The sequence below is a fragment of the Cryptomeria japonica genome, chromosome 8 (assembly GCF_030272615.1).
Source record: "Cryptomeria japonica chromosome 8, Sugi_1.0, whole genome shotgun sequence".
Lineage (NCBI taxonomy): Eukaryota > Viridiplantae > Streptophyta > Pinopsida > Cupressales > Cupressaceae > Cryptomeria > Cryptomeria japonica.
Window position 1 is genome coordinate 739,676,810 of NC_081412.1, and position 25,178 is coordinate 739,701,987.

Here is a 25,178-nt window from a genome sequence, read left to right on the forward strand (position 1 = left end):
TGTGTCATTTATTTCTTAAAAACTGTGACCATGGTAGGAACCTCAGCAAGTCTCATTGGATAAGGCCAAGCGATAAAGCCAGAGCGCAAATACAATTTTCAGAACACCAATGTCAACTAATTTAAAACTAGTTTTACAATAATTTGAAGAGATGATTATAAAAAGAATAAATTCTGGTTATATCCGAAAAAACTAGATAAAGATCATTCCTCAAAGAAACTCTTCCTAAGAATTATTGAAATCTCAATGTATGCTTTAACTTTTTAGAACTCGGAAAGCTAGCATTATAAATGGAACAATCAAAAGAAAAATAAAAGAAAATATTACTCATATTTGGCAGGTGGAATCGACGACGCCAGCGACTACACTTTCCAACTCTGAAAGCAACATTGTTACAACATAAAATAAAAGTTTCTTGTATGGCTGGTCCCAGTGGTTCAAACTTCAGACAGCATTAAATTACCTGTCACATTTACTAATTACACAAATGCTTAACTGATCCTCTTGTGAATAAGTGTTCTCCAGTATCAAATCCCTATATGAAGATAGAATCAGCAACAGTCAGTTTGCGAGTCTCTTCCACAGCACTCGTATGAACCCTTACGTTGAGGTAGCACAGCACTACAATAAAGATCGTAAGTCACTGTTGGAAGTATCACAGTTCTGAGAGGGGGGGGTGAATCAGAACTGTATTGTTCTAATAAGAAACTCCTTCTTAAATTTTTCACTAAGCAGTTTAAAACAGAATATTTACAGTTTATGCAGGAGAAGTGTAAGCATTCATCATAAGCATAAGGAAATGAAATTCACAAACATGAAGAAACACCAAATTTGTGCCGAGTGGAAAACCCTCCAAAATCTCATGATTTTGTCATAGGGAGAAAAACCACTCCATGAACCTGTATCTTTTATTCATTCCAATTCTTTACAATCGGCAGTCACTACTGCTCAGAAATTTAACACAATTTAACACAACTCATATACATATACAAATGTGCATATATCACTTGTACATGTACACAAGTTTATGATAAAACTTTCAGACCCGCTAATCTTCAGATACATATATATATATATGTTTTTTACACACACATACGTACATGCATCTAAAGATTACAAGTTATATATGAACTTCGAAACAAAACAGTTACATATTTCTAACTGAACCAGTTAGAATTTGTTTAACAATCTTCCTCTTAAAAAACTTCAAAAGATCTGTTTCAGATTACGAATCTGTTTTAGGCGAAGCTGATAAACATTAATCTTCGTTTGAGAGATATTCGAAGACAGTTTTCATAACGGCATAACTGACTGAAACATTTACATATTTCCTTTTGCTTTGAAACAACAAACTTTTAAATAGTGCCCTGGGTTTAAAACCCCAAAAGATTTATAAAACACTGCATAGCCATATATCGATTTCGAAACCCTCTTTAGAAGTGAATCAAGAACATAACCTTCATACCTGTGAATTTTACGATTCTGCCCAAGAAACCGCATACCTGAGACACAAGATTCTGTCTGGCCTTAGGAAGTTTCTTCCTTCTTTCATGCGCTCCAGATTCTCATACAGAGCAAAACGAACATATAAGCAAACTTGTATTTTCACTGAGTAAGATAAATGCATAAACCTGAAACTCTATGTGAAATAGACAACAAATAATGAACCTGCGTGAATCCATCGATCAATTCCCTGTTTCGCACAAAGATATCTTGACCCAAATTATTACCTGTCTGATTTACAAAATGAATACAATCTTTCAAAATGCAACAAAACTGTTTGCTCAGAGTAATTCGATACCCACAACCTCAATTAGGTTTAACAAAAATTTGGAGTCCGCCATGCAAAGTCAATACTTGGCGAGAAAGGACTGACAATAATTAATAAACTTGTCAGTTTACATTGGTCTCAAATAAAACTGCCGACAAACCATTCAGACTTTTCAATTTTTCACTTTACACAAATACCATTATATATTCCTTGTCACGTCAATGCCACATGTAACATTTTGCCAACAACGCATGCCACGTATTTGCCGGATGACAGATAATGTAAATAGTTAACAGTCACAACAGAGAGATACAACACACTTTTTACTTTTGTCACTAATATACATACAAAAACATCTCCAACACGCTTATCTTCGCACATGCAAACGGTTCCAGATTTCTAATTACAACATATGTAGAAAACTTAAGTGTTTTTCTCAAGAGTTATAGAATCTTCTCATAAATTTGGCTCAGAAATTTTCCGAAAACATCAACTTCTGTGATTTAATAATGGTTTGTTGCAGAGTTGAAAAGTCACTGGCGCCCAATCAAGCTTTGACATTATATATTTCCAATTGATCCATTTCAACCTGTACAAGCTATACTTTAGCCCCCAACAAAGACTGTCATCACAAAACAAAACTTTTGACATGTTAGCTTCTAATCATGTAAGTAGCATTCAAATTTGTAACTAATGCATACAAGACAAGTGATTTGTTAGTTTCTCACATTGGCAATGTAGCAAACAAATAAAAAGTAGCTAATAGATGGTTAAAACACTCGTCATATTTTTAATATATAATTGAACATAATAAACAAATACAACATTAACAAATAACATAAATATAACCTAATATTTAGTCAAAATTAAATTATAAATTGTACTCCTATGGACGGACCATAAAAAAGAAGCTTAGAATTATACAAAAACAAAAAAATTATAGATTACTCTTATGGACGGAACATAAAAAATGAAGCTTACAACTATACATTTCATACGTTAATAAGCTATCATATAAGTTAGCTTAGGCGCACTGTGTTATATCAATACTACTTAAAAAAAATCTACCATACAAGCAGAAATCCCCAAAAAAACACAATTTTTTAAATCGACATTTGTTGACCAATCATATCACAGTTAAGTTGTGTTTTAATCGTGCAGAGATTTTTGGCAATTTTCAACATTATTTTAATCCATTCTACAATTTTCCTTTGCAATTAGGATTTCCAATATCCCATTAGAAGGATTTGGCATCACTGTTTTTTACATTTTGAAGGCCTGTTACGTGTCTCAACAGGGGTTAGGACAGATTGTTGGCGACAAATTCTCTGCAACTTCAACTGCGGCTAGATGTTGATCAGATAAATAGAGGTAAGGATAAATTCGATTTGCTTCCTTGGCAAATTCAGTCAGATAAATACAACACAGTAAATCTGAATAACCAACCATGAATAAGACATCAAACACTGCCACCAGTTAACTGTATATGTTATTGGTGATGCATATTAAAAAGTGAAATTCTTAGTGTCATTTCCCGTGACATGGAAAACAAAAATGCTTATTAAGCTTTCCTATTCCACCTCATTACTCAACCTGCGACAAAGAAATAAAGAGCCAGCTTACAAAAGAGACCATCCAATCTCTCAGCGCAACACCTGCCCCAGCTAATCCTGGATTACCCGTAGAAGCCCCAGCAAAATTCAGCTTGAAAATACATCCTGAGGTTTCTGCAAGATAAGATTTTTTTCATGGGCCTATTAATGATCACAACATTAACAGGGATAGAGGAAGTAAACTGTTGTTAAACAGTTTCAACTGCATTACAATATTTCACTTTAAATAAGGATGTTGCCAAAAAAAACCTCTCAAAACCACACTCCACAACTCATACAACACATTTGATTGAAATTTATAGAACCTGGCATTTAGAATCCAGCAGAAAGATATGGCAATCTGATGATTAGTTGAAATGGGCCATTGCCACTAAGTTATGCAAAATAAACTTTTGGGCAGATCAATATAGAACCTATCACCTCATATGGACAACATATTGATCTGCCCATCCCTACCTTTGAAAGGATTTGAACACAACACCTCTTGTACCCTAACTATAGTAACTTGCCACTACACTGCACTGCCACGTTCTGTGCCTCTTGTTGTTTATGAATCCTACCACCCCTACCCCTAAAACCTTTAGATATTCACTGTGCATGTACCTGGTCAGTCTATAATACGATGCAAAGTTCTGCATCAAAAGGTCTTTTGTGAAAGGACCCCAGCATAACAAGATATGAATCTTAGTTAAAGCAATTGATGAAGATGCAAAAAAAAATGATACTTAACATGCACTACAAAAAAAAGTACAGAACACGAAATTTCAAAGCAGTATATTCAACTCTCTACCTAGAAAATAGACCTGCCAACCCAAAGAGCTAATATAGGAAGAAACTATTCATATAATAGATAAATCGTCATAAAGGCAAAAAAATAATGAGTAAAATTATTATATTGTTCTGAAAAAATATCAAAAAAACCTGCCTGTAATATGTAAGTTGAAGAAATATATATATTCGGATGACAAACCCTACCTGTTAATTGCAAAATTGAAAATCCCAAACTCTTCATACAATTGACAAATTGCCAACCTTTAGCTATAGTCAAAAAAATCATTCAAAAATAGTTTATTATATTCTTTGACAGAATATTTAAAAAACAAACCGTCTGTTATATGTAAGATGAAGAAATATTTATATTCAGAAGTTAAAAAGCCTACCTGTTAGTTGCAAACTTTACAATTCCTCCCCTCCAATACTCAAAAACCCAGCTTGTTTGCCAAAAAGCTGGGAAACAATCTACCGAGTTTTTGCTGTGAAATGTCAGAATTTAGCACCAACAGTTTTTGCAGTATTGTTATACCCGACTGAACCATTAGGGAGCATCTTTCATGGAGATAATTAGAATTCAAAACGTAAAACCCTCTAACAACAGCAATGGTAACAGCAACAGCATCTCCACTACACTCCGCCCTCAGCTTCATCAGCTTTACTCTAGATGAAGAGGTGTAAACTTTTGATGAATCATTATAACTTTTAAAAGAGTATTAGTCCAAAAGTATTAATATTTTTTATACACATTAAAAGTCGATACTTTTGATGTAATAAAAAATCTTCAAATTTCAGTCTCCTCAAATTTTAACTTGAAATCACCATTTCAGACCACATTGCATGTGCTTTTATTAGATATATGATTAATGTAAGACGAAAGTGGCAAAATAGCACAATCCAACAAATGCATTTTTCTGATAGTAAGAAAACTTTATTGCTTCCAGTTGCGCATATAAAGTGCAGGAAGTTGAATAAGCATAAAATCAAAATGATTAGAAAACAAGTATCAATATTAGCCATCAAACAGTAAAGGTCATAAAAAATATAAAATAAACATGTTTATATAGCCAAAAAATAAATGAAGAGCTTTATTACTTCCCATTATTTTTAGTGAACCATTAATACTTGGTGATATTATGTTCTCAAAACATAGTAAAAGAAATCAAAATTTAGCCTGTGCCAACCTCCTGAAACCGATTATCCCTTGGAACCAGAGATATTAATAGTTAAAATGCGTGATAGGAATTGATTTTCAACATTCACTATCAGTACAAGTACTACCAAAAACAAAGGGGTAGTCTGTGGGTGACACCCATAGGAACTGAAAGTGGAAACAATAAAAAAATTATAATATTTTCATATTCAATTACAAAAATAATGCTATAGACATGCAGTCATAAAACTAAAATTTCAATTGCACAATTCAACCAAAAAAATATTTACTCCTAGAATCAAAAATCCCATAGTGAAACAATTTCTGCAAACATACAAATGAAGAAAACCCCGACAGGACAAAAATAGTGAGCAAATGCCTGCCATGCTTGCAATATACAAGGCCAGTTATGTTGTTTGTAATTAGGGATGGCGGATTCCAATTGCCCTAGGCAACATTGGAATCCGCCTAAGGGTCTGGTCCCTCCTCTAGCATGTAGGGCTGGGCCCTATAATACCTCACGGCACATCTTTAAGAACCCCACGCTACTCCACGCCACATGCAAAGGTCCAACCCTATAAACAATGCATTTCGGATTAAAGGGAAAATAATATAAATTCAAGGATAAGCCGACATAAGTATAAGCTGACATATATGGACAATGCACCATATAAATAAAGATACTTCTCACCTCAATTATATACATTCATCTTTCATTTTATTCTATGCGAAATATATATGTCTGCCGATTGTGAATTAAAAGGAGGAATATTATATCTGCCATTACAGTGAAATACCTCTGTTATATCAGCGAACTACTTCTGCTAGTAAAAGTGTGAAATTCATTCATCAGAAGAGCGAACTGAGGTTGGAGGAGGGCAAACTGAAGTTGCAGTCCATCAAAGAGCAGACTTCATACATTACAGACCTAGGGTTTGGACCTGATTGCTGTTGGAAGGGTTAAAGGTGCAGATGTGACTACTTGATGCTTGTGAAAGTGCAGTCTTGTGGAAGACATTATCAGTCCTAATTACCATCACCTTCAAGTACTTGAGATAAGTGTTGTAAGTTGTAACCTTCATATGAACATAATCCATAATCAGATCTGAGGATCTTTTCTGGCTGGGTTTTTCCTCCTAGGAGTTTTTTCCCAGGGTAACTGTGTCTTGTTCTTATTTTGTTCCCTTATTTGTTAAGCTTAAATCTGAAAACTACAAACCCTTCATTTAATCAATTTAGTTAGTAATTAAATTCTGATTTTCTGAGTTTGCATTAATCTGAAAGTGCTAAAATTAACAAGTTAATCTTGAAAATGTTTGAGTTTACACACAGAACCCTCAAACATCTATGACAATCAATTTTTGAAAATTCATCTTCAAAACAAATCAATTAAAAATACTTGCACTGTAACTTTAATAGAATTCTCTAAATCATTACAATATTGTGTCAAAAGAATAACTGTATCATTATGAATTAATTCAATTTTACAATGTTGTTTCCATCTCATCCCATGAATTGCATGAACATTTATTTAGGCACACATATGTGGTCTTCATGTTAGCGGAAAACACTGTTCAATTCATAAAATAAACATATATTACACACAACAAACAAAATCAAAATCTGACAAGCTTCAAAGTAAACCTACCCGCATTCCACGTGGGGGTGTTCCCGGTTTAGTTGTGGCTGCATTTGAGTTTCCATAACTACCTAAGTATCTGAAATGAGTATCTCAATGATTCATCCACACTCATCATTGCACCAGCATTATCAAATTCACCACAGTAATTTGGGGCCAAAAATACTGTCACAAGGAGTCTGTCAGCAAAGAATTCATAACCATCTTCAACAACCTGCAGTACAAACAATTTGCTCTTATCATATTTCATGTGATAACTAATTGTAGCTGTAGTATCTATGCAAACTAAAAAAGCAAATGACCTGATGTGCACGACAAATAAGATCTAGGTCCTGATTTTGGAGAAATTCAGACACTCTGTCCGGACCAAAGGTATAAGACATTCCTCTATCATTCATACCCCATCCCTGAACATCTTTGCTAGGATCAGACCAAAGAAGATCACATAACAACCCCATGTCTGGAACATCTGTGGGACGAGATATGTTTCTTATTTGATCCAGGCTGTGTAGATCTGGTGAAAGGCCTCCATGCATACATAGAATCTTCTCATCTATGAGAGCAGCCACTGGCAAACAGTTGAAACATTCAGTAAAAACTTTCCATAATCTGACATTAAATCTGCGTTTACACTCATCATAGAATCCATATATATGATTGATTGAGGCGCACTCGTGATTGCCTCGCAAAAGGAAGAAGTTTTCTGGGTATTTTATTTTGTAAGCAAGCAGAAGGCATATTGTCTCTAGACTTTGCTTTCCACGGTCCACAGTCCCCTAAGAATAGATAATTGGTTTGAGGTGGTAAACCACCATACTCAAAGAGTCTTAAAAGATCAGAGTATTGGCCATGAATGTCACCTGTAAAATAATCCACAAGAAAAAAGTTCAGAAAAATAATAACTTAAGGATATATCCCTAATACTCTTCTCAGTTGATAAATTTGTAATATGATAACATAACATAATCAATTTAGCATGCAAAATGACTTAATTTCTTGCAAAACTAAAGTTCTGAAAAAAGTTTTGCATTCCAAGCTGTGTACCATGGAAATGCGTTTATGCCCCAAAACGCTACTATCATCTGTTTCCCCATTTCTGCCAAGTGGAGATGGCTCGAAACATCACCTAGGCATCCTTGATTAAATTGTTGTCAATGCTATCATTGCCAGTATGCAAAAGCTTGGGGAACATTTCAGAAACATCCCCCCCAGTTTCTTGTTGTTTTTGGAAATCCCTACCATCCTAGGAAGGACTAGGGGAAAATATTTGGGGAGAAAAATGTTGTAGATCTACTATGTTTTTAAAACTTCTCTTTTCTTTAAAATTTGCTAATATATTATACATGCTTGCATATTTTTATTTTCTGTCCTAAATATAATTTCGAAATTATTTTATATTATAAATAAAAATTTAAATGATTATATTTCTAAATTTTTTTGACAAGGTGGTCAAGGATTCAGGTCCAGTTTCTAGGCCAGCAGGTATGTCAGTGAAGACTCTAAACTACTTTCAAGCACACTGTTCGGACCCCTTGCTGTGTCCATGCATTGAAAGTTTGAACTTTGAACAGCACTGAAAGCCATTGGCATGGTAGATTGGATCAAACATATAGTGTCATGACACTAAGGATGTGCCGATATCTGTAACCACCACATATCCTTGACAATGTTTAGGGATTTTTGAGAAAATGATTCCTCCTTGTGTAGACAAGTTTTGCTAGCTACTTCATCCTCTTCAAGAGGATGGTTATACAAGAAGCATTCCAGTTGATGATTATACAAAGTGAAAGAAGGCACAAAGAAAACATCGAAGACAAATACGAGGAAAAGAGGAGTTTTGTAATTGCTTATGACTTCTGGGAACAAGTCATGAGTATCATTTCATTTTGTTGCCCCTATAGTTGAAATTGTCCATTATATAAACATAGACTATCCTAACCTTGGAGAGATTTATGAGACCCTTAACAGCATGTTTAGCAGATTAGAACAGCAATTTGTGCTAAGGACCCAACAGCAGCATTCTTAATAACCATCCTTTTTAGTTCTTCAATAAGAATGGGAAAAGATGAACTCTCCCATAGCATCATCCACAGCCAACCCCAAATTTATAATCCATAGTCTTGGAAGAGTTGCTTCTTTGATCATAAAGAGTTGAAGGAAGAATCGATCAAGGCCTTAAAATACTATACATCGATGAGAAGGCACAGAGATTGAGAGAAGAGTCGGTCAAATTTGCTGATCTTAATATCTATTTCATGATCAGCTAGAGTGGATGCTCATTCACTTGCCTAGATGGACCTATTGGATGGTGGCCACTACGATGCAGCAAAATGAGATGTTAGAAGAAGTTACTTCAAACAACTTCTAATAGCCCATACTTGACACCTGCCTCCTGTTAGAAGTACCAAAGTTGGCAAACTCACAAAAAACTTGTTGAGTAAGCAACAAGTACTTGCCAAGTGGAAGCGAAAATAAGTATTCCCCAGTAAAACTCACCAGAAAGACTTCTCGTACTTCCCAGAAAGCTGGTGAGTCTGCCAAAAACTCGTCACCAACATTTAAAAGGCAATTCGGGTAAAAAACAGACCCAAAAACTTCAAAACAAGCTCCCAAAAAGGCAATTTCTGCTCTACAAAACCCCCCACGCACCTCTTCTTTGAACACAGCACCTCGGAGAGAAGATCTTAAAAGGTTTTTCAGCAAATTTAGAAGACAAATTTAAAGCAAGGTCAGTAATTTGTTTTTTTGAATTTTATTTTAAAACATTTTACTTCATTTTGGCTGCAAAATAAAGCACCTAGGTAAAAAAATAAAAATACCGTATGCTAAAACTAAGTATTTATTTGGTTGATAATACTAAAACTAAGAATTTTTTTTGCTTCTAAATTTCAAATAATTGGTTCATCACCATTTTTTGATGATTTTTTCTGAATTTATTGCTGAATTCACTAATTTTTGCATACACAACTTATTTTTTTGAAATAAATGTTTAGAATCTTTAGATTATAATTTAAATTAAATCTTTACTGATTTAAACTAATTTACATTTATTCAAACTATAATTCTATGCTGATTTTTAGTGGTTTATTTTATATTTAATTTAATTTTTAAATTTGAAAAATTAAAATATTGTACTTTCACTTTGTATGTGTAGGTTAAATACATCATATAATGGGAAATAGGTAAGCTTCTAGTTCAAGTTCAGCCTCAAGCTCTGCCCCATCAGTGCCACAGATGATTACAGGCACTCATCCTTACAGAGATAGGGACCCTACTTGGAAATATGTCATACAAGGACTGATACCTCAGACAGTTGCTTGAATGAGATGCAGAAACTTATATCATGAAGGCATAAATTGTCTCAAATACCATCTTGCAAGCATTACTCATCATGATGCCAAACACTATACCAACACCGCTTAAGAGATAAAAAGAAAGATGAATGCCCAACTTCATTGGCAAAAAAGAAAAAATTGCATAGGGAGAAGAGAAGGACAGCCATAGCAACATCCATATCTAGTGGTCATGGTCCTCAAGTTCAAACAAAATCAGATGAAGATATGGCATGTCAAAGCATAGTGGGCTATCTTCGTGGTCCACGCATACAAAGCAAATCGGCCTCCACTTCATCTACTTTCAATAGTGTCAGCACTGTTGGAAATATTGCCATTGATGACAAAGGAGTGAAGATGATGTTGCAATCGATGTAAAAGATTTGGAGGATGACATGAACTGTCCAAATTGGTGGATATATTGAGGTGCAAATACCCTAAATCTCCAAAGCTTTGCCCTCTGCATTTTGCCCCAACCTTGTAGTGCATCCAGCTATGAGTGCAATTGGAGCTTGCTTGAGGCCATCCACACAAATAAGAGGAACAAATTAGATCAATAATGCCTCAATGACCTAGTCTTTGTGCAATACAACTTTCAACTGTGTACAAGAAGGGTAGAAAGCACATTGATTTGGATAAGATTGATCCTTATAGCAACTAGACAAGGCAAGACAAGCAGCCTCCATTGTTTACTGAAAATGAGATTCTTGACTTTGAGAGGCAAGCATTGGAGGATGCGGGTGCAAGAGGTGATATTGTAATGTCCGCAAAATTTTTATTAGTGACTTAATTAATTTAGTTGATTAAGTTGTCCAAGAATTAATATTGTTTAAAAAGGGAAGACTTTAATTGATTAATTTAATTAAAAAATAAAGTGAATAATAAAAGCGACAAACCCCTAGCGTGTCGAGGCATGGAGATGTTGGTACTTTTTTGGTCTGAGAATTAATCTATAGTTTTAGCAGTGTTTCCCTGTAGGGTGGTCGTAGATGTTTCATAGGATAATTGTCAAAGTATTACATGGTGATGTTACTGCATGGCATAGCGGAATTCGGCTTTTTGGATAGCTTTCACTGTAATTTTCAGTGGGCAGCCAGACTTTATATTTTTGTAAAACTTTTAATATTAATACAATATATAACTATTACCAATTAAAAAAAAAGTGAAAAAAATAAAATAATCAAAATAATCACTTTATTAAATAAAGTTCTCCAGTTATGACAAATATTTAATGAGGTCTTGCAAAAATTAAATGTGTCCTAATCTTCTAGATAGAGGTTGGAGTTCTTTCGCTAGGTTGTAGTAAGCATGTTTTATGGATCCGATATGATGATTTTCTGTGATAATTTATGAGAAGCCGAGGGCAGAAACATTCAGTAGATCAACAAGGGTTGGATGAAAACCTGACTCTTTCTAAGTGTGGATCTGCGATGGAGTTCACAATTGGGTCAAATTTAAGAAATTTCCATTGGAGACAAATATGCAGATAAGTACTATCATCAGATTTAATATTAACACTGTGTATGCTTTGGATAGTTTATATTCTGAATTCGGTGCAAGGTTTTTTATGAAGACTATCAATCTTTTCAATTAATAAAGACCTTATTTTTCTATCAGGCCAAGTTATATATTGGTATCATAAAGAATAAAGACAAGAACGGGACTATTGTTATTGGCATAATAATTTTGTGAGCCCAATCTTTTTATTGATTCATTCCTAAGTTTTGGCATGAGGAAAAGATATAATATCAATTTTGGTTCAAGTCCAATATTTCTAATGTTTGGTGATTGATATTTCTAATGTCTAGCACATGAAGTCTATCGCATATCAACCTGGGCATTTTTAGCTATGTTGAGGTCTTGTGTCTGAGCTTACGGGCACTCTGGAAGAAGAGTGTTGTTGTGTGGAGAACGATTACTGCTTCGTGTTACAAATGAAAGCAACAGTAACAATTGATAACCTATTGGAAGCTTTTTTGGGCCGTTGGATGTGATTGCAGAGGAGCATATCAGGGGTCAAGGACAGAATTGCTGATAAAAGATCGTCATATGTTCAGTCCGTATGAAAAGTCTAGGTAATAGTTTGTGTTGCTGTTGATGATGCAATGACTTATGCATGCCTTTTTCTATCCCTGCACAATGTTTCCAGTGGTTGCTGATTGAGTTTGTGGGCAGGAGGGAGATATCGACGGAGGTCTGGCTCATTACAGGTTGGCATTTATTCATTACTGTTTTGTTTAAATGCAATAAATAGTAATGTTTGCACATTTCAAACACTAAATATTAAATTCATATATCGATTGTATCTGCTGCTTACCAAACCTGTAGATGACTAAGTGATGTAGTAGGAAAAAATTCTGATTATTGTCTGGAATGGCTTGTTCAGTCGCTGCAAGTATATTCTTTTTAGTCACTGTTGCTGAAATAAGAAGGCAGTTTAATATTGTTCCTGAAACAGTTGATTTCCAGTACATAATATCTCTGTTCATCTTTATATGCATAGCAGTGAAATGAAATTTAAGAGAAATCAGAATTGGATGTCATCAAGTGTAAAATTTGAAGGAATTATTGTAAGGACATATTATTGTTTTTCTATTATCCCTATTTGGGGATATTACAGAATTAGGATTGGATGACATTGATGAGGTTGAGGAGGTATTGCAATCTACTACCAGGATGGAGGTTGAGCCACAACCTTCTATGCCAAGCAAGGAGCCACAGTTGACACTAAGGATTAGAACCTCAACCTCTCCCCAAGTTTTCACTAGATTAGGGGAGAGGAAAATGTAAAATGTTGCATTTACTATCTTCATTTTGTCAACTATCCATTACACAAGGCTATCAACCATTAGGATTTCATGTGACGATACAATTTTGCATTCAGTTTACATTCAAATAACTCAAGTTTAATAGAAAACACTTTTGTACTCATTTATGGACCTCATTGGATACAGTCATTGAATTTTGCAAAAAATTCTGTTTCTAAAAAAATTTAAGCAGTTTTTCAAGTTGTAAAGTTTCTTGCCGAGTTTTTGTCGAGTCAAAAATTTTAGGTCTACCGAGTTCAAGTTTGCCAACCATGGTAGTAGCTATTTTCTTTGCTACTATAAGAACCTGTTCCACTTATACCTTCATCCATTATATTAGGAATAAGCTTACCTCTAATAGAGTGGAGAGCTAGTAGTCATACATAGCACCTTCCATTTCTTGATTTACAAGTTGACAGAATAAAAGAGGCTCTTGCAATATAATGAGGTATTGAGCCTAAGGAGAGCCATCACAGATTGATGCAAACAACAGGCAGGTAGGATTGGTTGCTGTTACATTGGATAAGCTAGACAGTTCATCATCCAACTCTGATGCTAAAAAATTAACATGATGTGGAGCAATAGCTAATGACTAGTGCTTCAAATGAGGATTTTGATTACACTACCAATTAACTATTTTGCCAATTTGTAATTTTGGAGTTGTATTGGAATTTGACATTTTATATATTGGGTATTAAGTAAGCTCTCACAGAGGATGAAATTGAAACTTACGACTATATTCAAACTCTTGATTTCAAATTCCCATTGAATGATCAATATTCATTTGTTTCACATTCAACTTCATACGTTATAATTTTCAAATGTTTCAATGTTGATAGTTGATACTCTTAGGTTCTTACTAGAATATAAGTGTTATTATTACAGCATTTTACCCTCTACATTTTTATCCAATATTCACTATTTTCCCAATCATATGTTTTGCCACACCATTTGAATGTTAAATGTTATTAATATCAATTCTTATTGTCGACTACGTGTGTTATATTTATATCTTTTTTATTTTTTATTATTTAAATTTAACAATCTAAACAAGTGTATGCTATTTACAATATATATTGGTATAAAACAAAACTCAAAATACATTGTATTTCTATGTAAAGAAAAAATACCTGAATACAAGTTCATTCTAAAGTCTTCAAATAAAACAGAATAAGTTTGAGGAAAACAGTTTCCATTGCCAGGAAAAGGGTATTTATTGTATGTATTGACAAAAAAACAGGTGATTTCTCTGTGAAAATAGACAGTGCCTAGATAAAATCCATGCCTAAATTCTTCAAAATAAACAAAAACTAAATTTAAATAAAACACTTTATCTTGTCACAAAAACAAACATATTTGGGATTTGGTGAGACAAAGATTAGATGATTAATGTGGAAAAAAGATTACCTGTAATATATCCAATTAGAGATGTTCAATATTTCAATTTAAGTTCACTCCACAGGATACCAATGATTAGATATTATTACAAATCAGGTCTATCCTAAAAGATAATAAGCTTAACAGAATATGCAAAGATGAATTGTAAACCTTTGCAAATGAATAGCGATGCTCAATAACTGTTTACTCTTCTTATTACAATAGAAAGTAAACTTGCAGACAATTCAGTTTATCAAACTTTCAGGAACAACAGCAGCAATATTAATATCAGAAAATATGACAAATCTTCAGTCAATGGTGTTACATGAGCCACCTCAGAATTATAAATCATAGGCACTAACAGAGACACCTAAAACTCTGACAAACAGGAGCTGTAGGAGCTGCCCGAACAGTAAATCAGTGAAGGCAAATTACAAGCCCTAGGGAATTGCCACAACTAATTCAGGTTCTTTCATCCACTAACCAACTATGAAAATTAAAGAGTTTCCGTCCTCCAATCTGTAGCAATAGACAAACAAGGTGTCCAATGTATTTGAGTAGAGAATTAATGGTTAAACAATCCCACACTTTCATTAAATAGGTAATGTTGGTAAACAGATTTGTCACTGCGATTTCATCTCCAAAACTGACACTGTGCCAACAATTGAAGAGATTGCTGCAAAATTGCAATCTTCCTCTGCATTTGAGAGGGGCAGCTCCCTTGTATGATGGGGTATTTGAGGTTTTTTTGGGGGTACTTTTAACCTGAAAGTACATAAAGGAGAAAACATAAAAACTAAAAGAGAATGGACAACGGAAACCCTACAAGAAGACATACGAAGACCAAATAGGATTCCATAAATGATAACAGAAAATAAGTTTTGTCATGCAATGATGATGAAAGAAGAATGACAAATCTCAACATACAAAGAGATGGAATACTTCAGCACATTCAAACTAAGATACCAAAGCCTGATTGTACTTCATTACATCAATTGCATAGATTATAAGCATCTCAATAGATGACAAATGATTTCCACATAGGCAAAAGATATCACAAATTTGACATACGAAAAGTTAGCAACAATAACATGAAAATATATATCTAGAACATACAAGCTAAATACATTCTTTATTATTTCCATTGAATTGTACAATCTCAAGAACCCTTCTATACGAAGTGTAAACGCTAAAGTGATCAAAATATCTCTATTTCTCCAAAGTTTCCCCTCTATCCGAGTCTGCTTTACAAATGAAATAGCCTTGTATTTATAGGCTTTAGAGGATAACTACTCTGTAACCACTTAGGATAACTACCTTAGGTACCATCTTAGGGTAGCTACCTAAGTTATTACTTCTAGTGACTACCTTTTAAAACAAGTTAGGATTTACCTAACTTTTACAAAAATGAAGTTACCATAAGTGACATAAGTCACTTTTACAAAAAGGCAATTTCAAAATTGTGACTATGATGAAAAACCATGTCATGATTCTCCATCTTCATCTGCCCCATTTGCCTTTGTAATCATTTCACGATCCACCTAGACCAAGACATGAAGCTTATAATTTTTAAATGAATAAATAATTTTGAGATTTTTCACAATGATGAAAAGCTCTTTGTTCACACCACGAAGTGTCCTTGGATATCGAAACATCTATGCGAACAACGCCAATGCAATAACCCCCTTCAATACTGAGTTTAACTATGCCTTGAATTGAGATTTTTCCAATAACATTTCCCAAATGGTCCTCATGTGACACAAAAACCTTGATTTCTTCATTAATCTACTTACCATTTCAAACTTTACCCGCATGCTTGTTTATTAATTCAAAGATTTTGAAAGCTTCCTTGTGAAATCCATTTTGTGCACGTTTTGCAATTTCATTTCATTCTTTGACATGACAACTTCATTAGGCTTTATATGCTTCTACATTCCGCATTCCATAAAATAACATATCTTTGAGATGCATTATCAAACAGTCCACACCATTGTCTATGCTTTCATACTTATGTTCATTCCTTTGGATGTTCAATTGTTGTTATAAAGCTTTCATATTATCGCAGGCAATGGTGACGTCACCTAAGGTGCACCATAATAGTAAGTACAACATTTGACCAAAATTCTTTTTCTTGTGCTACCAATTAGAGTTTACCTCTTTGCGACGATTTGACAATAGTACATGCACCCACACCATGCACGCACGAATTAATAAGACACCAGGAAAGGTTATAGTTTGGTGTTGCACCTGCTAACAGATTTTCCTTGATAGTTTCTAAAACCTTTGCAATAAACCGATTTTGTGCACATTTGCAATAATTGCATCCCTTTAGATGACATCTCTTTTAAGGAATTTTGTCAAATAGTTCATAAGAATTGTCTATGATTCCACATTTTGCATGAATGTCGGCCAATGTATGGTGTGATCTATCTCTTACACAAAAAGCATGTACCATCGTTTGGCCTTCGATACAAATGTCGTGTCTATGCTTCTGCACGTTGCATGTATGTTAATCACAACATTTAACAAAAGTCATCATTCTTCTATGCTTTGAAAAATGCCCATGTGTTGTTTTTGCGCTTTCGCATTTTGTATTTTGGGATTTAGCTTCACTTCTGTCGATTGCATTTGCTTGTAGGTTTCTAAAGCCACTTTCACAAATTCATTTCGTGCATGTCCTGAAGTCATTATTCCATTCGTTTAGATGACATTTCGTTGAGGATTTCTATCAGCCACTTGTTCTGAAAATTCCATGATTTGCATCCTCCATGTCTACCCAAGCATTTCCAACAATAATATTTGACAAACCAAGATGCTTTGATGAATTTGGATATGCAAAAACTAAATGCTTTTCACTATGGTAGCAAACAAATAATTTGTTCTCTTTCTCTTTCAAATAATTGAATCTTGAAATACTTTGTTGCTTTCTTTTGTTGTACCAATTCCTTCCAACTTCGCATAGATCTCCTACCTATTGATGTGATTTGTCTCCTACACAAAAAGCATGTACCATTTGATAGCCCTCAATCTCAATACATTAAGGTATCTTTTCAATCAAACCATCTTTCATTAATCTCCTTAATGTTTGAACCTCATTACATCTACCCATTCCTTCTTTTTTCATATATCATCTACAAGTGTGAAGTAAACACATTCACATAGCCACCACGACTCTACTTGGAGTGTTCTTAAGATAATCACCACGAGTGTGAAGTTTTTGCACCTATGTATTGTATTTACTCGAATGTCTACAAAGCTTGCTCACCAAATTGATTTTATGTAGATGTAACGTCATGTTGCTCCATGAGATCGGATTTCTTTGAGCCACGCCGAGAGCCCACTATGCCCTCAAGTGCTTCTTGTTCCTCTTCAAGGTCAATAGAAACACCTTGAGATTCAACTATGTGATATCCCACTAATTTTTTTTTTTGTTTTTTTCAGGCCAATAACAATTCATCCACAACAAATAACCCGTTAAGGTTAGAGTAATAAGAAAAACAACTAAAAGGGAACCCTTCCACCTTTTGTTCACCGAGAGCCCAGACAGGGAGGGTGAGAGCATACGGTGTTCCGAGGATCGTCAGCATCAATAAACAAACTGAAAATTACAATGCATGGGCGGCAAGCCAGCGCCTTCTGCTTATCCAACAGGATAGAAACTAAACTTCTTGGCGGTAAACCGACCAAGGGAAAGATTACAAGAAATTGAAGTTCAATCACTCTACCACGTATTTCAGCGGGAGGACATTACATTAACAATCACTCTACCGCATATTTCAGCGGTAGGACCAAAACATTGAACTTATCACTCAACCACTTATTCAGCGGGAGGACTGAAAATTACAAATTTGTTGCATATCAGGTGGCAAGCCAGCCTCTTCCACTTATTCAATGGGATGAGAATTACAAAGATAGAACTGGTTAGTAGTACTACTACCTAACCTTACAATAATAGAAATGATAGAAGGAGAGTAATGCAGATTTCTATAATAAAGATATAAATTTTTGTTACAACCAATCTGTAGGCTGGAAACACAGACCAGCAGCCTAGAGAAATGCCAAAATACTCATAACTCCCTCATTTTACATCCAAATTAGCTCAAACCAGTCCCAAACCCACCATACAACATATGCAATGGCAACCAATCAAAACAACACACCAAAAAGACCCTTATTTAATTTGCACGCATCCCAATGCAAGGTAGAAAACCCACGCCTAGACTAGGAATTTCGATTTTGCATAATTAATTCAAAACTCAAACAAACGTGCTATAAACTTACAAACTTTATTGCCAGTGCTGGGAAGGAAGATAGGAATGATACCCATAACTGTCAGTCGCTCCAGCGGAGAGGTGTGAGCAAAAATGTGCTTCAGCCACAAGCGAAATCAGCAAATTCCAAAATCACTTCAACACCAAGATGTCCATGGCAAAACTCTGAGAAGGTAGAAGAATACAAGGCACAGCTAGGTATTGTATTTCAAGTACGAAACCGGGTAGCACTAGGGAGACGCACTCCGAAGCCTCAAGTTCTGTCGCCAATCCGGCAGCATAACATTACAGATTTTCAAGATGGTGCAAATGGGAACCCAAGCCTCATATTTATAACTTCATTCTTCAAATTCAAATGACATCCCTCCAAATTCCACGCTTGCATTTGAATTTCATTCCACTTACATGTGGACCCAAGTGTAGCGCCCATTCTCCTAAGTCAAAACTCACGCCCAAGAAGGGGGAGGACCCACGTTAAACACTTAGGCACATAATGGCGATGCAAAGTGAAATAATATCCTTCTAAAAATATTTCTCATTCCATAAAACAACTGAATTTTGCCAAACTTAGGATTAAATAGGCATTAATCCCAAATTAATAAACCAGTAGCCAATAAATAGATTAATTAAATATTAACCTTAGGATAAGGAAATAATATTTAATTATGTTGCAATTGTCTCCCGCACTGATTATTATCACCACCAGGATGAAACTAAGCCTGGACGACCACAGACTGCTGCAGAATTCAGAACCCTGTATACTGCCAAAAATAGAATTGTGCCACATAGCCACTTACTAAAAATAGTAAGTCAAGAATTAATGCTCAGAAAAATATGATCATCACGTCTAGAGGCAAAACAAAGAGGACTCAGTAGGACAGTGGCACCAGAATGGTCATTCCCTGACTTACTAAAAATAGTAAGTCCTCGTTTCATCAATGCTAGACCTTGATTACTCATTCCACCTAGCCTACGGGTCTCAGGAATAGGCTAATGGACCACTGAAAGAGCATCAATGAGAAGGGGACATTACAAGCTATGGCTGATCTCATGGCTAGCTTTGCCCTCTCCCTTTGCAATTTCTTCTCTTCCCCAGCTGCAAGTAGGGCATTCATTTGTCTTTTTATTTCTTCATTGGTCGCAGGGCATTCTCTAGCATCATGCCTATCTATTCTTGCAAGGTGGTATTTGAGGCGATTGATGCCCCCATGAAGTATTTTCTCACATTTTATGCATATAACTAACCCAGGATCGGGTCCCTCATAGGCATACCTCCATGCCGCATCTCTAGCACCTCTAGGACGGGTGCCTATATATCCATATGGGCATGGATCTAGTGGCCATTGCTCCCTTGCCATGATTAATGCTTACTTAACCTACACATACAAAGTGAAAAAAAAAATTAATAGTTTAGTTAAACAATTTAGCAAACTATCTAGTATGTACATTAGTTTAAATAAATTTAGACATCATTCAAAGTTTTTTTTCTAAAAAAGTAGGGTTTGAATTTTTTTTTGAAAACTAGATTCTTCAAAAAAATTGTGAAAATTCAACAAAACTTGTCAAATCTAGTGTTAAATCTTGTGCAAATAACTTAGAAATGATTTAGATTACCTAGGAATCATTTCTAATCCATCTAAATGCAACAAAAAATAAACAAATTGTTTTAAAAAAGCATAGAAAAAAATGCAAAAACTTACCTGGGAATCTGATTTTCCCTTCAAATCCCCTTCAAATCCACTTGGAATCACTCAAAAAGCACTCCAAATCACCTTGCAACTCACTACAAGTCCACTTCCCCCTTCTCAGCCCAAAGCACAATCAAAAAACAAAAAATGTATGACTTTTTTAACGTTTTCGGCTAAAAGACCCAGGCGGCCGAGTTTTTTTCACGGACTCACAGAGTTTTTGCCAAAAACTCGCCAAAAACTCGGCGAGTTTTCTAGCGAGTAGAAGTGGTAACTACTCGCCAGGCTCAAAAACTCACCAAGTTTTCGGCGAGTAGTCCATCTATGGTATAGATATCTCAAATATGCAAATATCAAAGAGTATTTGTATATCTGTGTGTGTGCATGCTCAAAATGGATGCTGGCAATGTATTAATTCAGATAACTTCACCGACAGCCTACTTTTAGAGAAAATATTCAGCAGAGGAACTACAAACCTTTTATTTTTAGTGTCTGTAAATCTGGTCAATGTCTTAAATGTCTAGCAGCCAGAGGGGCCTATATAGAGAGTCTATATTAGGCAGAAAGACTACAAACCTTTTGAACCATTCCACGCAAGGAAGCTAGCTCCAATTCCTCAAGTTGCAAGTGACGTAACTGGAATAGGAAAGAAAAGAGAGTAAGATGTAAACAATTTTCTTTCCTTACAAAACTCAGTATCACCACAATATGCTAAACTACATACAATAAATAGTCTACCTCTAAACTTGCTAAATGGCCAGGCTGGAAGAAAATGTTGGTGCAAAGCTGGCCCTTTTGTAGAGATAAAGATACTTTTCTCTTAACTAAATCATAAAGCGAAGTTTCTGAGCCAGCAAGATGTAAACCGCCAATGATTTCAATTAGCAAATTCTCATCAGGTCTTCCTGTAGCATCTAACTGTACAATCAATTGTTTTCCCAGTAAAAATTAAACATTAGTGCTTATCATGATACTGCCCAAACACATCAGCAAGAAAATATCACAAGCCGCATTGAAGCTAGAGAATGGTAGAAATTTAGTTGGATTACAATCCTGAAACAGTAATTAGAGTTTCCAACTAAACCCAGAATAAACCAATAATATAGTACCAATGATAAAACATGACCTCAATGGAAACCAGAAGTTATTCATATTATCCATCTATTATATTTGATATATCTCAATGTGCAACATGTCACAATTCAAATAAAATGTTAATTTACAATTCCTCCACCTTTTTGAGGCTTGCATGTATTTGGTTTGATTTAGTCTTTATTTGATGCTATTTCTATTATGCCAATTGCATGCAATATAGTAGATGGAGATAAATGATATATTAATGAGAAAAGAGCATATATTATTGCATTTATTATTCCTTCCTCCAATCATGCACCAGTAAATAGAACTACTCTTTTCTTCTTCTTGTGAAATCTGTCCTTTATAGGGTGTGCTCCATTGAATAAGTGCAAATTTGAGTGTTGAAAATCTGTTCAGCCTCTAAGATGCCCGAGCCCATGCATAGGTTTGCAATTTTTGAAAATCTGTCTCAATTTGAGTAGTGTGGCTGGGTATATAGCTGCCTCTGAAATTATTTTTAATAAAAAATGTCCCTCTTTCAACCGATGCACACTTGAGAATGAGCTTGCAACATTTGATTTTACAAAACTTCTTTCATCTCAATGGAGTGCATGCCACTATTGACATAACTGCATGATTTGTTTTGAAAAGTTATGCCTTTCTATTATGAGGCATGCTCCTTGCATTAGCTAGCACAGTGTGATTTTGAAAAATTTTAGGTCTACCACAAAGTGCACAACTGTGAATCAGCAGACACTTTTTGTAATTTCATGTTTTATGTACCCCTTTCAAGGTGTACACCTCCTAACTAGGGTACACACTTTTTGCTTGGAAAAATTGTAGTCTTTTATGCACCTCTTTTCACAAGCATGTGCCCTCTAAATAGGCAACACATTCTCATGCCTTCATGATAGTTTGCCTTTTCTCTGTCATCTACGCTCTGATCTTCATCTCACTGGGTGCATTGGAAGGCTCCTTCCGCTGTGTCTGCAAAGACACTAACTGAAGATGACAAAGACAACATGATGAGACAAAAAGGGTTGAAGAATGACTCATAATTGGAGACACAAGAAGGCTTTACCTAAAAAGAGACACAATATGAAATTTTTGTACGAATACAACACAATAGAGTGAAGCAACTAGAGCAAAGAGAAAAAAAAAAAGAGATAAAACATGCCAGTAAACTAAGAGCAAACAGAACTATTAAGCATGGTAACAAAATATGTAGAGCTTGATATAAGAAGGCATCAGTTCCATTTAGAATTTCATGGTTTTGAAGTCCAATCAAAATAATGCAAAATAAAGATGCACAAAACCAAAAGTGTTATGACTGCTGTGCAGAAAGAGGACCATCAGCAGTGAAGTATTATCAATATGCATCATTATCTGTTCTGACATCAAAAGACCCACTATTCAAGCCTGTTATTGACTGTTTCCCAGATCAACATGTCCACTCACATGTAGGAGACTTAGGTTGTGGAAGATAAATCTTCTCTGTATTGTCTTCCCAATGTTAAGCCATCAAGGCATATCAGTAGAGGCCAGTGATGAGTCTTTTTTATTACATATTTCTTCTGCCGTCATCCTTGTGCAGGACATCTTCATTATCTTCCACTTCATGCTGTTCATACTGATTGCAAGCCACCCACAGTTCATTACTAGGAACCAGATGAAAATGCAAACTTGTAATGAGGGAACAATAAATTCATTTTCCTTAATATCTTTTGCCATACCATTGATTGTGTGTTCCAAACTTTTGAGAATAATACAGGTCATTGTAGTGAATACATTAATCCATTGGATGACAATGTATGAACTAACTTTACATCAGATGGAGAATTCCATTTAGATAATTGCTGCAGGCTTTGATTTTGAAGAACCATCTACTCAGAGTAATTTTATTTTGTGGTTATTTCCAGTAATGTGTAACTTTGTGTATAATCAATTCAAACACTTCCAGATAATTCTCTTCAAAAATTCTGCATTTTCTGAACATTATAATCATGCTCTTAGGAGAGCTATCCGTGTTACAAATATAGATAGATACATGCATCAATACTAGAAATCTAAATAATTATTAACAAATGAATAAAGGTAAAAATAGCACCAAAAATATTTGGATTGTGATCATAACAAGAATTTAAAAATTGCAATTGATTACTTTTCCAATCTACAACTGCATTTTTATAAGCTTTAATGATGAACACCAATGAAGGGGAAATTTGTATAAATTATGTATATATACTAGACTATGAAGAGCATACCTTAAAACTTTGGGGGGAAATATCCAATGACCTGTCAATTGTGGTGCTACTAGCAGCTGATTTAATTTTATTCCTGATAAATGTACCTCTCCAACAAGTCCTGATGCTTTCATCCCAACACAGTCATCTTGCCATGCAACTTTCTCATTCACTGATCGTTCTAAAGATTTTACTACATGTCCTTCAAACTTTGTCCTGCCTGTCAGTTTCATATGCATGGGCTTTGAAGAGCCAATGGGAGCAAAAGGAAATAAGCCAAGAATATCAAAACCTCGCAAACGTAAGTCAGCGTCAACACTCCTGATATCTGGAGTGAAAGCAAGGTTGAAATCTGAACTATTGTTTTCTGAATAGAGTAAATTGGAATAAGCTATTTCAATTTTTGTCAGAAGATCAAAAGTACTTGAAGAAGAGCTGATTGTAATAGCTTCATCAGAAATAATAATTTCACCATGAGCATCAGTAAAAGAACCTTCAGCCTTTGGTGCTGTCCATTTAATGTCATAACTCCTGAAATAAACATAAACACTAGAGATCACGCAGTGCACAAACTACTCTGAAGTTCATCGTAAGATTAGATTAGTCAACTATTGATAATTTATTTCATTTACAGAAATTTCTGATTTGCTACAGAAGTTACAGAGTGGGGAATGTTACTCATGGTCTCAATATGGAACCAAATACTTTGGCCTCAATATTTACATCACCAAGTTTGACAGGTAATTTTTGGATTCCATCACTGGTATTGTGACGCAGAACATTATCAAAAAGAACATTTCCAGAAAAATTTACATCAACTGCATTGTCATCCAAATCACCCTGTTTATAACTCGCCACAATTTGAAGATCAATGAGTATACAGTTACTAAATGCCTATTATAAACAACCTATTAGAAGATAACTTCAAACATAACTTTGTCAACTAAAACCTAAAAGTGTCAACCCCTCCAATTCCACAGTTCTTAACATCAACCATTTAGAATCTCTAAACAAAAGACCATGCACGAAACATGTGACAAATGGCAATCACCAAATAACTTCCAACGTTCAAGTTTACACTATAAAGCATACATTTGCATAAAGAATGTATATTGCAAGTATTGTTTAGAATAAATTTTAGTTTCCTCCTATAGAGTTGATAATAGAATTAACAGATGTCTGCTGAAAAACTCTTGAAAAAAACTAGTAGTTACAAAGGTTTCAAAAACCATACCTCAAACTGCAATAAGTGGGGAGTTACAAAGCACATCAAATAATTCCTTTGCATGAATTAACAGAATAAAAAACTCCAAAAAAATGCATGTCCACAGCAACCTACTATCATTAGGGGGATAGCGCCCTGTATTAATTTAAAAAGAAAATTACATAAAGTTTTTGAGCATCCAGCTAGACACCATTGTGCCAGCAAGACACGA

The 25,178-nt window shown here is 34.8% G+C and overlaps 1 protein-coding gene, 1 long non-coding RNA gene and 1 pseudogene across 4 annotated transcripts; 1 reads left to right on the forward strand and 2 right to left on the reverse strand.

Annotated features, from left to right (window-relative positions):
• Window positions 1-6,926: 6,926 nt before the first annotated feature.
• On the reverse strand, window positions 6,927-8,531 carry LOC131061446 (serine/threonine-protein phosphatase PP1-like; annotated as a pseudogene).
• Window positions 8,532-11,462: 2,931 nt separating this feature from the next.
• LOC131857256 (uncharacterized) lies at window positions 11,463-13,833 on the forward strand. Of its 3 annotated transcripts, XR_009358623.1 has the most exons (4): window positions 11,473-11,967; window positions 12,088-12,354; window positions 12,455-12,489; window positions 12,666-13,832. It is a non-coding gene; the product is annotated as an uncharacterized LOC131857256 (long non-coding RNA). The 3 variants fall into 3 exon arrangements; XR_009358622.1 differs by having other exon boundaries at window positions 11,463-12,354; window positions 12,666-13,833; XR_009358621.1 differs by having other exon boundaries at window positions 11,467-12,354; window positions 12,900-13,833.
• Window positions 13,834-20,997: 7,164 nt separating this feature from the next.
• On the reverse strand, window positions 20,998-24,424 carry LOC131857954 (protein TIC236, chloroplastic-like). Its single transcript, XM_059210751.1, has 4 exons — window positions 24,375-24,424; window positions 23,764-24,273; window positions 21,161-21,340; window positions 20,998-21,058 (listed from the first exon to the last, which is right to left on the reverse strand). The coding sequence occupies exons 1-3, from the start codon at window positions 24,422-24,424 to the stop codon at window positions 21,337-21,339; spliced, it is 564 nt and encodes a 187-aa protein (XP_059066734.1). The 3' UTR covers window positions 20,998-21,058; window positions 21,161-21,336.
• Window positions 24,425-25,178: the final 754 nt, after the last annotated feature.

What these genes read in the sequence shown, in the direction of transcription:
- LOC131857954 (XM_059210751.1), bottom strand. Translation starts at nt 24,424, where the DNA reads ATGAGTAACATTCCCCACTCTGTAACTTCTGTAGCAAATCAGAAATTT. An exon ending in GTAGCAAATCAGAAATTTCT is followed by an intron (nt 24,274 to 24,374) that starts GTAAATGAAATA and finishes TGTTTATTTCAG; the next exon opens with GAGTTATGACATTAAATGGA.